This window comes from Galendromus occidentalis, unplaced genomic scaffold (assembly GCF_000255335.2).
Source record: "Galendromus occidentalis unplaced genomic scaffold, Mocc_1.1 scf7180000075388, whole genome shotgun sequence".
Taxonomy (NCBI): Eukaryota; Metazoa; Arthropoda; class Arachnida; order Mesostigmata; family Phytoseiidae; genus Galendromus; species Galendromus occidentalis.
In genome coordinates this window covers 343040-355870 of record NW_003803378.1, presented here as the reverse complement: position 1 = coordinate 355870, position 12831 = coordinate 343040, and the positions used below count along the sequence as shown (strand labels likewise).

The following is a 12831-nucleotide window of genomic DNA, read 5'->3' as shown; positions in this document are numbered from 1 at the left end:
ACCGGTCGCTGTGCGAAGCTGTTCTCTATGTGAACATTCACGCAGGCGCAGACTCCCAGTTTCAACAGGGACTGCTCGTGACGCAGGCATCATATCTGAGGGAATCAGCCTGGCCTACGAGTTAGACTGGAAAGAGAGTATAATCTCAAATCTGACATTCTCGGATTTCCATGATCTGTTCTGGCCAATCCTCTTTTGGAGCTTCCAAGCGATGTGAATGTCACCGAGTATCAACAGAAATGTATCAGCAGAAAGTCTTCGGAGAGATTAGCGGGAGTTGAGATAGCTAATCCCGAAATTCGTGATGTGATTCGTCGGCGACTTTCGCTCTTCATCAGACTTGGTCGCATTCTGTGATGGAAGGACAGCACGCTGCGAAAATCCCGAGTGCTTGTGGAACGTGCGTCAAATACGGAACTATGTTCCCGTACGTAGGAGGTATGCCAGTAGCGAGTGCTGAAGGAGCGGTTCCAAAGCCTGTCCAGCCCGGGCAGATCAAGTTCTTCGACTTCATGATGGAGCACTTGGAGTCGCCATTGCCGGACGATACTGATGAAGCCATGGATCTGAGCCAAGATTACGCGTACTACGAGGATCCGAATCCGAGCTCCGCACCTAGCGGCTCCTCAAAGCACCGCATGACGAACGGGTTGCCGGACGGATGCGTAGAATTGACTCCCCTTAACTTCGGGTCTTGGAGTTCGTCAACCGGGAGGTGAAGCCTGCAGCGTGAATAGAGACTTCGATTCGTGAATAATAAGAAAAATGCTCAAGAATCCTTCGCTTCTCATCATCATCGAAGATTAGGTCCGGCGGCGGCGTTGTATTTCTTCGATGAAAATGGAAGCTCATCGTCATGAGAGCATGTGTTCGGTCCAGGGATTTCCGATTCATACTGCGATTCCGAGAATAATAAGTGACGTCCTTGCATTTAGAATCCTTCATCCGTAGTGTACCGTGTACATATCTGTGCTCCCATCCGACTTGCTAATAGATAAGAGCGAAACCATTGACCGGTAATGTAGAAGCCTCCTTAACCGCGTAGCGTAGTTTCCTATCCAGGGACTTCTAACCGGATAGAGTACTCAATTGTGCCGCTCTTACCCGGTCTATTTTCGATTCACTGAAGGCACGTCTTAGGAGTCCTCCATGATTATCTTATTCGGGGTGCCTCGGGCAATGAATCAAGCAACGGTCTACAATATTCACCTCCTCTCGATCCTTCGTCTGATTCGAATTGCGAGAACAAAAACGCGTCCAGTCTGGTCCTAATCGGAATTCGTCTTTTTCTGTTCCAAACGTTGACCTACGAAAGCGTTTCCTACTCGGGTGTGGTGAGCACCCCGTTGTAGAACAAGGGGAGGCGAGAATTTATCGTCGACCTCGCGCCGCCGTAATATCGACAAAAATCCGCCTGAAAATAATGCTCGCGCTTTCGTGTGAGCTCTGTCGAAGTTTCAAACGAACGCGAAGTCGCTCTTCGAAGCGTAAGAACAACCGTCGGTCAAGCTTGCCAATCCGAGCCTCATATCAGCTAAGAGCTTGAGAATCATCAACTCCTTGAGAGGTCAAATACAACATTCGGAGTCCTGATACCCCTAAGTTGTCTTAAACGAACGATTACTTGGCAATGAGCTTTATCGAAATGAGAAAAACTCTACGAAAACCCACGGGGTCGATTATTTTCTCGGAACGGATTTTGGGACCGCTCCCTTCGTTAAGAACCAGAGCATGGAAATCGGCAATTAGATCATCTGCCGCCTTATTGATAGATTCTCCAAGTCGATTCGGCCCGAGCTCTCCCCACAACGTGCTGCGACCCCTACCGTATCCGCTCGCTAGACAGCGGACTTCGGTTCCGAGCTCCCAACGTCGATGCCCGATCGGGTGGACATTGGCAAGAATGGGGATCATACGGAGCAGCGGGAGCACGAACAGAATCTTCGCCTGACAATAATACAACAGCGATGTCAATAGTGTGCGCGAACCACCTCCTCGCTCCGGCGTCGTAGACCCATTCGGGGTCTAAAAATAGAGCTCTGGGCAAGAGGGACACGACAGTGGCGAGCTGTGCGCGTTGAAGCGCGAGCTAGGTATCGGCCTGCTACGTCGTCCGTGGTACCTAGAAGCTGAGGTACCGACGTCGGAGTAGGTAGGCCCGGGCTTCGTCGTGCCAGACGGAGTCGCCTATAGTTCAGAAACCTTGTGTCAGAAACATCTGGGCATACGGAAGAGCGAGATGGCTATTGTGATGACAGCCGAGGACTCCATAGGCGCACCGAAAGGGGTCGTCCGTGTGGTGCACCGATGTGAAGATGCAATGGTTAACCAAAGACTAGGTGAGTGCCGTGGCGAATGTGCGTCCGTGATGGTCGGGAACTCTTCCCAGTCTGGAACGGAATCAAGATTGAGAGCTCAGATAGCGCCTCGGGTGCCTGAGAGGAGTCCGAAGGAGAGTTCTTTTCATTCTTCGGACCTCATTCCTCCAATTCGTCGCTCCATATGACCCATGAAATCGAGACCAGTGAGAAAGCTCGAGGCATTGTCGAAGGAGCTCTGTTCTATCTGGGCTGTCAGAGTCAAGTCCCTCTTCGAGTAAGATAGCTTTGAATGGAAATTCGGGGATTCGGAAACTCTCAAGGAGATAAGCTGATTTCCCGATTGAGGGGGAGTCTCGAAATGCATGGTTGACATAGCTTGGAAGTACGGGAAGCGACATCGAAAGACGTGATCTTAGCTCATGAAGAGAGCTCAATCCTAGCGGTTTCGGGACTTTCCGTAATTTTGTTGACTTCTCTGCATCCATGATTGGTCTGACTCGGTCGCCGAAAAAGTTACGCGATTTTCGGAGCTTTTTCTCATTGCTCAACTTCACGTGGTTTCGGCCGTCGTCGGAAGAAAGATGGAAGTTGCCTGCGCGAGACGTTAGACTTCCCATTTTGGATTTGCGTACGTTCGTCGGAGTGTCAAAGATTCAACGGATAATGCTGGTTTGTGACGCACCGAGGCAAATATCGACAACGGAGCAAATATTCTCATCTAGATTCTGCTCGGCAAAAGAGAGAGTTATTTCAAACTTCCGCGGAGAAAAGAAAAGTTGCTGCAATGCGGGGCTCGTCTTTCTTATTCCGTCTCTTACTGCTGGTTCGATCTGATGTGGTCAGGTGTAATGACTTTGCAAGCTTTCTCCCGATCGAGCGGCTCGGAGCAGCGGCTGCCCGCGGAACGTCACAGCCGCACCACGCATTGGCTCCGAGCTTTGACTGACGGAAAAACTTGCAGCAGAATATCAGAACGGATTGTTGGAGGCTCGAGAGCTGGATGATGCTCCGAAACGAAGACACGTCGCGAGCTAATTGAAGAAAAAACGCTGGAGTATCGGGAGATCGGATCCCGGCCATTTTGGGAGCGATTGTACCGAGTTCGTCCCCGGTCCGGACCGTCTCCCGGGATCGGCACATATATGTAACTTCCATTATTCGGTGTCCCTCTGCTGGCCATGGCTCATGGCTCTGGATTCCCAGCGCAGTGCACAAGGGGCCAGTGTTTTGTCCTATCCTGCATCAAGATCGCCTGGAAAATCCAGCTGCGTAGTAGACGGGTGATCCTAATCGCTAGCCCAAAGATAGAATTGAACTACGCTGCGAAGTGGCATGCAATTAAAGTCGGGAGAACCCGGAGAACTTGAACTTGCCTCCGCGCTTCAGCAGTTTCAGAAACGGGGCCAAGGTAGCTTGCCACCGCTCGGTAAGCGCTGGCGGTGTTGGTAAGACGCTGGCGCAGACATTCATTACGTAACGATCGCATTTCTTTGGCCAGTTTGACCGCTGTTACGTTAGCGGTAGTCACAGATCTCTGCATAAATGGACCCCGATTCCTGCGACGACGTCAAGTCTTCTCGAATTTGGACTAAAAAGCGCCGTTTTTCGTCGTGTGTCAATTCGGGGCTTTCTAAGAAAGGCTACAAAGAATAAAAATCACTCGCAAGTGGAGATTTCGTGAATTGGATCGAATGTCTAGTGTTTCACCAACTTTCAAAGTGGCATCCCGCGCTGCGAAGAGCTCGAAACTCTACGCCGAGATGCGTTTTCCGATTGATTTTTTTTCCAACAAGTCGGAAGTATGATGCATCCGAATTCCTGCGACCGTCAAGAAAAATAGAGATCGGAAGCTGTTCCTCACTCCCTAAGAGATCATTATTGACCGTGACACTCAGACTAAGACTACGATTTTCGATGCCCAACGGCACAGACTTTTCTCATGGAAAGACCGAAAAAACGCGGGGCGAGCTTGATTCGGTGCTGCGTGAATGTTTCAGCCTGATAGAAAGCGGGCAAGGTCGTCTCATTCGAGATAAGATCTCACGCCGGGGGGGCAGTAAGCGACGACCCACCCCGAATGTCTTCGTCCACGAAAGGGTTTTCAATTTTCATGCCTCTTGCAAATCCACTGAAAAGCCCTCAATTAGGTACTTAATCCTCTCTTACTTCTGTGCTCATCCGGATACCGACGGAGGATTCGAATAAGACACATTCGAAGCGACACGGTGTCATGAAATCGATGGGCGCAGTAGGCAAACACTCGTCTGGCTCTATCAATCCATATCTACGCAGAAGCTGATCTATGCGAGAATCAGTCTGCAACAACCGTGAAGTCTAGCTGATCGAATACGGTGAAGCTCGATGTATTGTAAAATCTGCGGGGTCTCCGGCCAAGTCTCACCTAGTCAAATCTTTTCGATTTACAGATCTATCTGCGTGTTTTCTAGCTTCGTTCCCAGACGCAATCTTCATGCTGATGCGGAACACTCAGCTGGAGAGTTTGGATCTGTCGCAGAATGTCATCAGAAAAATACCATCTAAAGTGCCTAGGAAATTCACCGGCATCAGCTCGCTGAATTTAGCGTCCAACAGGTGAGAAGTCTGCCCGATTCGCGGCTCGATTTTCTGACTAGACTTGGGTTGGATCATACCTCTTAGAATGTGCACGACGGGAAGTCGTCATCGAATCTTTCCCGAGGTGTGGCTTCAAGTCGAACGAGCATTCCTCAGTCAGAGTCCCGAGAGATTATCGAGCGTCTTCCAGGCTTCCGACACTCCACTCTCCTCTTCCCTATTTATGACTCAAAGTTCTCATTTATTGAAGACTATTCAACCTCCCGGACGAGATATCAGAACTGGAAAATCTCACACACCTGGATCTCAGCGGCAATGATTTCACCTCGATTCCATGGTGTTTATATCGGATGACTCAGTTGCGTTTCCTGAATCTGAGCAATAATCATATTGTGGGTAAGTTCCATGGGATAGTTTCGAGACGGAGGATTCTATTGTGTTCGTTTGTCGTGATATTTCTTGGGGTTCGGATACTTCAACTGTCTCGTCTTGACTCAACTCCAATAGCGAACTTGAAGCCGCTCAGAGTTCCGACTCTAGGAAAAAGTGTGGCACCAGCTCCCTCCCCCGCTCCCTCGTAACGATGAATTGCTGAGTTTCCGAAATCAAGGAAGAACCTAGAAACGCAACCTTCGTTCCAGATGTGGATATAACGGGACTCAAGCGGTTAGACTGCGAGATCCACCTCGAGAACAATCCGCTCACCACCGAATGTTGCGCCCAGCTAGCCCGGGAAACCCTGCCAAAAGTCAGCTACACTCCCATGAAGCAAGAGCAATGAACAAGTTAGCAGAATTGCTGCGACGAATCGGCTGTGCTGACGGAGCCGTCACTCGATCGAGCTTCCCACCGCCACGACAGTTTTCCGGCATCCGCAGAACACTGTAAACACATTATTGTTGACGTTCATTCTCGAGGCTGTACATACTCGTTTCTTGACACATATTGTTGAGAGTAATCTCGGTTTTCGGCGTCGCATGCGATGCATTGGAAACATTGAAACTTCCGCTGCTCCGGAGAAGACTGAGAATGGTCTTCTCGTATCCAGAATATTGCTGTAAATAAATCATGGAAATTCAGTGTCATTCATGTTGAGCTTTGATAGCTTCAACTTGTATGCTTGCTCTCATAAGCTATCGGGTTTCGGGTTGCGGAAGTTTGGCGCCTTTGCAGCACGTGCAAAATCGTTCCTCGACGCTAGACGCGCAGTCCACTGAATAGCTGAGAATGATCCGAATCCGAGAACAAACAGCTCCGAGAGGATTGGGATCCCCAGAGAGTCCAAATTTCTGAGTCGTCGCAGTCATGGGCGTCAGTTCAAAAGCAAAAGGAGATGTGTAATTTTTGCACGAAGCTCGTACCCCTGACTCCTTCTGGTTTTCCGAGGAAGAATCGTCCAGGTATCGAATTGAAACCGACCTACGAATCCTCTGGCTCCAGAATACCGAATCTAGATTACTCATCGGAGTATCGCATCTCTGACTCGATCTGACCCCTACTAGCGGTGAGCCATTATTGGTATTCCAATATTTCCCGAGAACCACCGGTCCCTAGTGGGATGCGCGGCGATTGACTCACTTCGAGATCGCATCTCGTTGAAGGATCCATCCGATTCGAGCGGTGGCGAGTTAAGTAGATTCGGATTCGAGAGTTTAAATCTATTTGCTTGGAAAATGTCCGAGTCCCCAATCGCTTCTCTCCCACGAGCCGAGGGAGCGTCTCCCGGTGCCGAGCGCATCGACAGAGGCACACGTAATGATGCCGTCTCCCGCATGCGTCCTGGCTTTTCTACGGAGGGTCTCTGTTATCGGTCCCAGGACTTGGCATGATTGTCGTTCGAGGGAATCCTCAATCTCGTCGAGATATACCGTTGATCGGTTCCATTCTCTCGAGAGTCCAGCATTGTTTGCAATAAATGAGAGAAATGACGAAGGGTGAGTGGGATGGCGTCGTCGAAATGTATTAATCAAAGAATCATGATTTTCCTTTCGTGCTGCTCAGGATGGGTCAATTTGGACAACAATGCCAACATCCCAAGATGCTGGAGAGGCGCTTCGGGATGCTCGACGGGCTCCGGCCGTGGAATTGGAACTGGCAGCGGAAGTGGAAGGGGAAGCGGTAAAGGAAGTGGAACAAGAGTCGGAGGGGGAGGAGGAGGTGGAAGCTGAGGTGGGGGAGGCGGGGGAGGTAGAAGCGGAGGCGGAGGATACTCGTAGTGAGCGTATCCGATGTGAGGGAATCGGGTGGCGAAACGTCTCCCGTAGGCACCCGAGAACCACGTGTTTCTGCCGAGTGACGCCGGACCGGTGAATCCGTAGCTGGGATCGCCCCCGTATATGTGGTTGACGCCGGAATGCTCTCCTAAGCCTCCGCCGCCGATAGCTCCCACCCCATGCGCGCCGATCGCATACGGATCCGCGTGGGGTATGAATCCACCAAACGTCAGTGGGTCGGCGTAGAGGGGTGGATCTTCTGGAAGGTGCCGCGCATTCGGGTGTCTTTCGTCAGCGTAAGCCCAGTCATGCGCGAAACGATAATGATTATTGTGGGCCAGAAAATTCTCTTTCGCATATTGTTTCGCATAGTCTAACTGATCAATCGCGAAACCTCTCGGGTGACTGATTGGGGGCATGTACTGCGCTGCGATCCGCATTAGATTGGGTTGAACTTCGCCCCCAGACTCATCCGGAACACTTGCTGGCGAGTGAGTCGTAGAGTCCTCCGTGCTTCCGCTCGGGGTGCTGCTTGGCGAGCTGCTCGGAGAGTCTTCCGAGCTCTCGCTCGGGAAACTGCTTTGGGATTCTTCTGAAGAATCGTCGGGGGAGCTGCTTGGGGAATCTTCTGAAGAACCGTCGGGGGAGCTGTTCGGAGAATCTTCTGAAGAAGCCTCGAGAGAGCCGCCGAGAGAATCATCTGAATGGCCGGTGTGGATGACTTTCCAGGACTCGGTCATGGCTTCCACCGGGGAATCGCCCGTGGAAGCAATCAACGAATCCTCCGACGAGTGATCCTCCGTCACAACGGCGTCGCAGGGCGCGAGAGCACCGACGAGAATCTGCGATGTGTCGAAAAGATTTGAAAATCCGTAGAGTTCGAGGAATATATCGATAACCTCGTGATTCTATGTTGCAGGATATCTTGCGAAATCACTAACGCATAGCAGTATTTTGCAGCCAGTGGATCCTGCCATTGATTACGTTAGAGGATTCCTTCGCGTGGTCAGGTGATCTGTCATGTAGTATGAGTGCTTCTCACGGATCGTAATCAACCGAGAAGCTCGAAGAGAGACTCGGAAATGAGCAGAACAATGCTCCTGAAAGGAGAAACTCCTATACGATTCGAATCGATTTGACCAGATCAGCGGATCGGAGCTGCACTCTTCACATTCGGTGGGCGGTTCTGCAGCACTTTATTTATCACGAACTTTTCCAATCCCGACACGTGATCTGTACGCCATTCCTTACAGGGGTCGAAAAGGATCAGAGTGGGATCTCTGGAGCAGAGTGTTTGTTTCGAATGATCCTCCGTACCACTGTCTGGATTGATCACCCATTGGATACAGATAATCGGATAGGCTTCGCAAGCTCTACCATAGCAGTCGTCTCGCGGTGCGTTCCGCTGTCTAGCATTTGACATGATTGTAAGCCTCTCTGAGATGAGTCGGCATTTCACCTTGGTGAAGACGAAACGACAAGATAGAGGGTCGCGGGGAGAATAGAATTCTTGAAAATGCCAAGCGGATCATATGCGTACCGCATAATCGAAGTACATACAAGCTTCTGGCTTTGCAGTCATGTATCACAGATGGTCCCCACGGGACGGTCTCTTGTGGCGCACGGCTCGAGCGGAGGGGGATTCCAGCCGAAGATCTCGGAACCAACCTGAGCTTATTTCCCTTCGGGATTTCTAGAGACGGGGAGCGACGCATCTGAATGTCGAAACGTGACGATTCATTCCTCCAAAGTTCGGAAGTCGGCGGGGTCGAGAGATATTTTTCGATCCACGGAAGAGCGCCTCTGGATTCCCAGATTATTCAATCGCGTTTCGAAAATTTCGAGTTCGGCAAATCGTGCCTTTGATGTCCGCTTTCTCTCGGTCAGCAAGTCACAAACGTGAGCAGCCTTCCCCGGCGGAGGAACACGATCGCGAGCCATCGGTATTGTATCGTTTTTCGAATATTCATACAAAAACGAGACCGCTGTTCTTCGGATATCACATTTTCAGTGTCCAGGTACTTCCGGTCACTTGCTGAAGTCGTGGAGTCATCCAACGTCAGTTCGGACCTCGGCCTCGTTCAAGAACCCAGGCATTGGTTCGAAGCCCAGGATAGGATTAGCTGAAAAAAGTCGTATGTATGCGCCGAGCTTGTGTTTTCGAATGAGGACTGCAGATCCTCGAAGCCCCCCGCTGGCAAACCGTCGGGGTCGAAGCAGTGGCGACTCAGGGGGAGCGGTCGGGCGATCGCCCGTCCTATAATTTGTTTACGTCCGGCTCTTCCCCACGTTGACGCGGCGCGCAGACTCTGACCCCTCGTAAATACATTGAACTTTCCTCCTCGGAAAATTCTGGAGCTGCCTCTGAGCCGAATCTACTCCGAGTCACAGCGAAAGCTATTAATTGAGATACGAAGTCAATTTGGGACTTTATTCGACTTTATCCAAGGATATCAAGACGTTAAGCTCAGTGTCCTCGACTGATTATCGTGGTACCTCCGGAAACGTACCCGAAGCTCCCGCTATTTGACATCGAATTCCCTATAGACCCGTGACGTCGACCATTGCGTGTGAGTCGTCCCGAATGTGATGTAGAGACCGCCGACATGGATGGAGTGCCCGCACTGAATACCATGGGCCGTCCGTAAACGACGCGACTCGACATCACCGTCGAGAAAGATTCAGCGAGGGTGAATGACATGAACGCGATGAAAAACCCTGGAATAGAAGAGAATGGAGAGGATATGTAAATCTTCTCGAAGCCCGAGGCCCCATCTTCCTGCATCTCGAGCGGCAGACAAGAGCGAATCCGGAAGAAGTTCCCTCTTTTCGTGCGAAAAAGAAGACACTCAGCAAACCAATGGCACAGGATGGTGCCTTCGAAGGCGGTCAGATTTAGATTTCTATCGAGTCATCTACTTACGAAGAGTCTCATGTTTCTTTCTTGGTCGCCGGAGCGGAGTGCGATGGCGAATCTGTGGAATCCGAGTAATTCAATTCACGGACCGATCGACGTCTACCGGGTGAGAATAGATCTTGGACCGAGCTTCCCTCCCTGCTCAGAGTAGTAAGAGCCAATCAGGGAAGCCTGAACTGCAGCTCGGTAATTCAGAGCACTTGACGATTTTCCGCTCATGCCCTCCCGAGATTTCGCTGGACGATCTGATATCATCTCTGAAATGCCGAGTCTGGAGGTGATCCAACCTTGACAATATTCGAGACTGCGCCTCAGTGTCAAGCCAAGATTGAAGAGAATTACAAGGATGCCTCCTCGCGTCCCGTCCGTACATCGAGAGATCTCCTTGGCGGCCCGGCACGTCACGGCTGCCGGTCGACTCGAGGGCCCCACGCAGGTACCCAATATCGGTCGTTGATCCAATTTCGTCCGATAAATGAAATAATCATGAGTGGGCTTCGAATCTCGCATCCTGGCTGATAGTTCACGGCATTTTCGAGCTCCCGTCGATTTCCGATGGGGGACCGCCTCGGATTTTCGGGGAAATTGTGCATTCGGTCACTTGCTGTTGCGGAAGCCGAGTCAAATCATGGCCAAACGGACTTAGGGCAAGCATGGAATTCGATAGAATAGTAGTGAAAACAGGTTCAGATGTCCGGTCGGCGGCATCTCATCGATTCCTCTACTCGGCGACCCATTCGTCATAATTTCTCACGACCGACTGAGGCATGGCATGATCCAAGGCAGAGACTGAGCCGATCCGTCTCAGCGAAATTCTGAGGATGAAGCCAATAAATCAATCGATATGCATGTCGTCTATCTAGCGAATATTGGGGGCTCGATCAGCTCTCAGGGGCATCTGCGAGGGTATCCAACCGAGGTTACCCGACCTGCCTCCTCGACAGACTTCCGATCCCTCCCCTGACTCCTCAAGGAAAAGTTTGTGGAGACCCCAACGTGTTTCCAATAGCCTGAATTGATTTGTTTCCGAAATAAATCAAGAAATTGTTGCGGCTATTTGTAAGCCTCTCCTGTATCGTCGGCTAAGCACTCCCCGGAGCCAAGGATTCTCACCAGTCTCGCACATTCTTGCTCTGTCCAAGAATCGCGATCGGGTAGCGCGGGGATACGTTGACGATGGGCATTCGCATCACGCGCAATCGAGGATCATGAACCGGTGACGATACTGGATAACGCCCCTTGAGATTCGATCAGCTTTCCTGAGGTCGTCCGCTGTGTCGTCTCCCGGAATTATTGAGCGATACTGGTATGATTAGTTAAACGAGGAATCTTGCGCGAAACTCCTGTTTCCTTATTCACCGAACAGGAGCCCATTGAATCAATGAGAGCAAAGGTTTCTGACCTCACAGCGTCATGCTTCCAGACCGGGCGACGTGCACCCTCATGAGAAACATCAGCGAAGCTGCTATCAGACACAAACAATGTTCCGAACGAGCCGGTTGTTACTCGAGAGAGACAGGTCGTTCTATTGTTTGTGCGGCGTGTCTAATCATTGACTAAGTTTCGAACGCGATATAACGGAAACTTCGAAAGTCCATCAAACTTATTGATTGCGAAGATGAAGTTCATTCTTTCGCTCGTTATTCTCCTCCGTCTATCTTGGGACATCGAAGCCCTACGATATACGAGATGCGAATTCGTCGACCTGTTGAGGCAGCATTTTCCGGTAAGAGAGCTGGATACTTGGGCTTGTATCGCGCAGCACGGGAGTCATTTCGATTCCACGATCGTCAAAACGTAAGTTTCAATCTTTCGTGCGGCTAGCTCACGATCCTCGGTGCCCGCGATAGGGACCTAAATCAACAGACTTCGCACTCTTCCAAAAGTAGTTTACAATACTTCTGTCAGGTCGAGTGACGGAAGAAACACTACGTTAGGCTTCTTCCACATCGATCGGAAGTACTGCGCCCCATACGGAAAAGATTGCGAAGATACTTGGTGTTTCGCTCTGATAGCCGGCGACGTCGAGAAAAACGTCGGATGCGCGAAATGGATAAAGAAAAACGTCGGATTCCACGCCTTCCCATCCTATAACTCGAGCTGCTCGGGAGAATTAGCTCTCGGCTATGCCAGATTGTGTAAGTAGCGAAATCCCGATCGTTGTACACGGAGTGCGGAGGAGGATTCCCGAAATCACTCACCGTGCGTCCAGGGATCTCCTCGACATAGATTCAAAGTTATCCCTAATCTTACTCTTACGCAATTGATGCCAAAATTTACAATAAGAAAGAGCGCCTCTTCACCAAAACTCGACGGACCAATTTTGGTGTTGGAACGAAGTCGAAAACGAGATCAGACTGCCGCGAGATACGTCCGGACTCATGATCGACGACCTCATGCTCTCGAATCAAAACCTTTTCGACCCCGCTATTCTCATTCGAGCGTTTGTAAGCCGATTTTACAATAAAAGCTTCTTAACTGGTCGCGGAAGTTCGCTCTTGATCGCCCAATTCCGGGCTTGGTGCCGTGCGGGAGGAACTTCCTCTCCGCATCCTCCGGCTATAGCTGGCTGAGCGAGGTCTGATTTGTGGCTGAGCTCCCCTTATAGAATCGAAGTTGAGGGTTCTTGAGAAAAACACATTGCGATGAGATCCTGACAGCATTATCCTGACACGTCCCACACTGCTTGGTATTGCTTCTTGGGAAATCGAGGTTCCGATTTGGGAGAGAAATCATTATAATTACAATTACTATGATGCCTGCAAGAAGGAGCACGGAAATCCGCGTCCCGTCAGAACGATCCTGA

General features: G+C 50.6%; 1 protein-coding gene across 1 annotated transcript; it reads left to right on the top strand.

Moving 5' to 3' along the window:
• Positions 1 to 2239: 2239 nt before the first annotated feature.
• LOC100897418 (leucine-rich repeat-containing protein 18) lies at positions 2240 to 5900 on the top strand. The gene is made up of 4 exons (XM_003737001.1): positions 2240 to 2339; positions 4748 to 4913; positions 5146 to 5291; positions 5537 to 5900. Exons 1-4 carry the CDS (start codon positions 2240 to 2242, stop codon positions 5674 to 5676), a joined length of 552 nt encoding a protein of 183 aa, XP_003737049.1. The 3' UTR covers positions 5677 to 5900.
• Positions 5901 to 12831: the final 6931 nt, after the last annotated feature.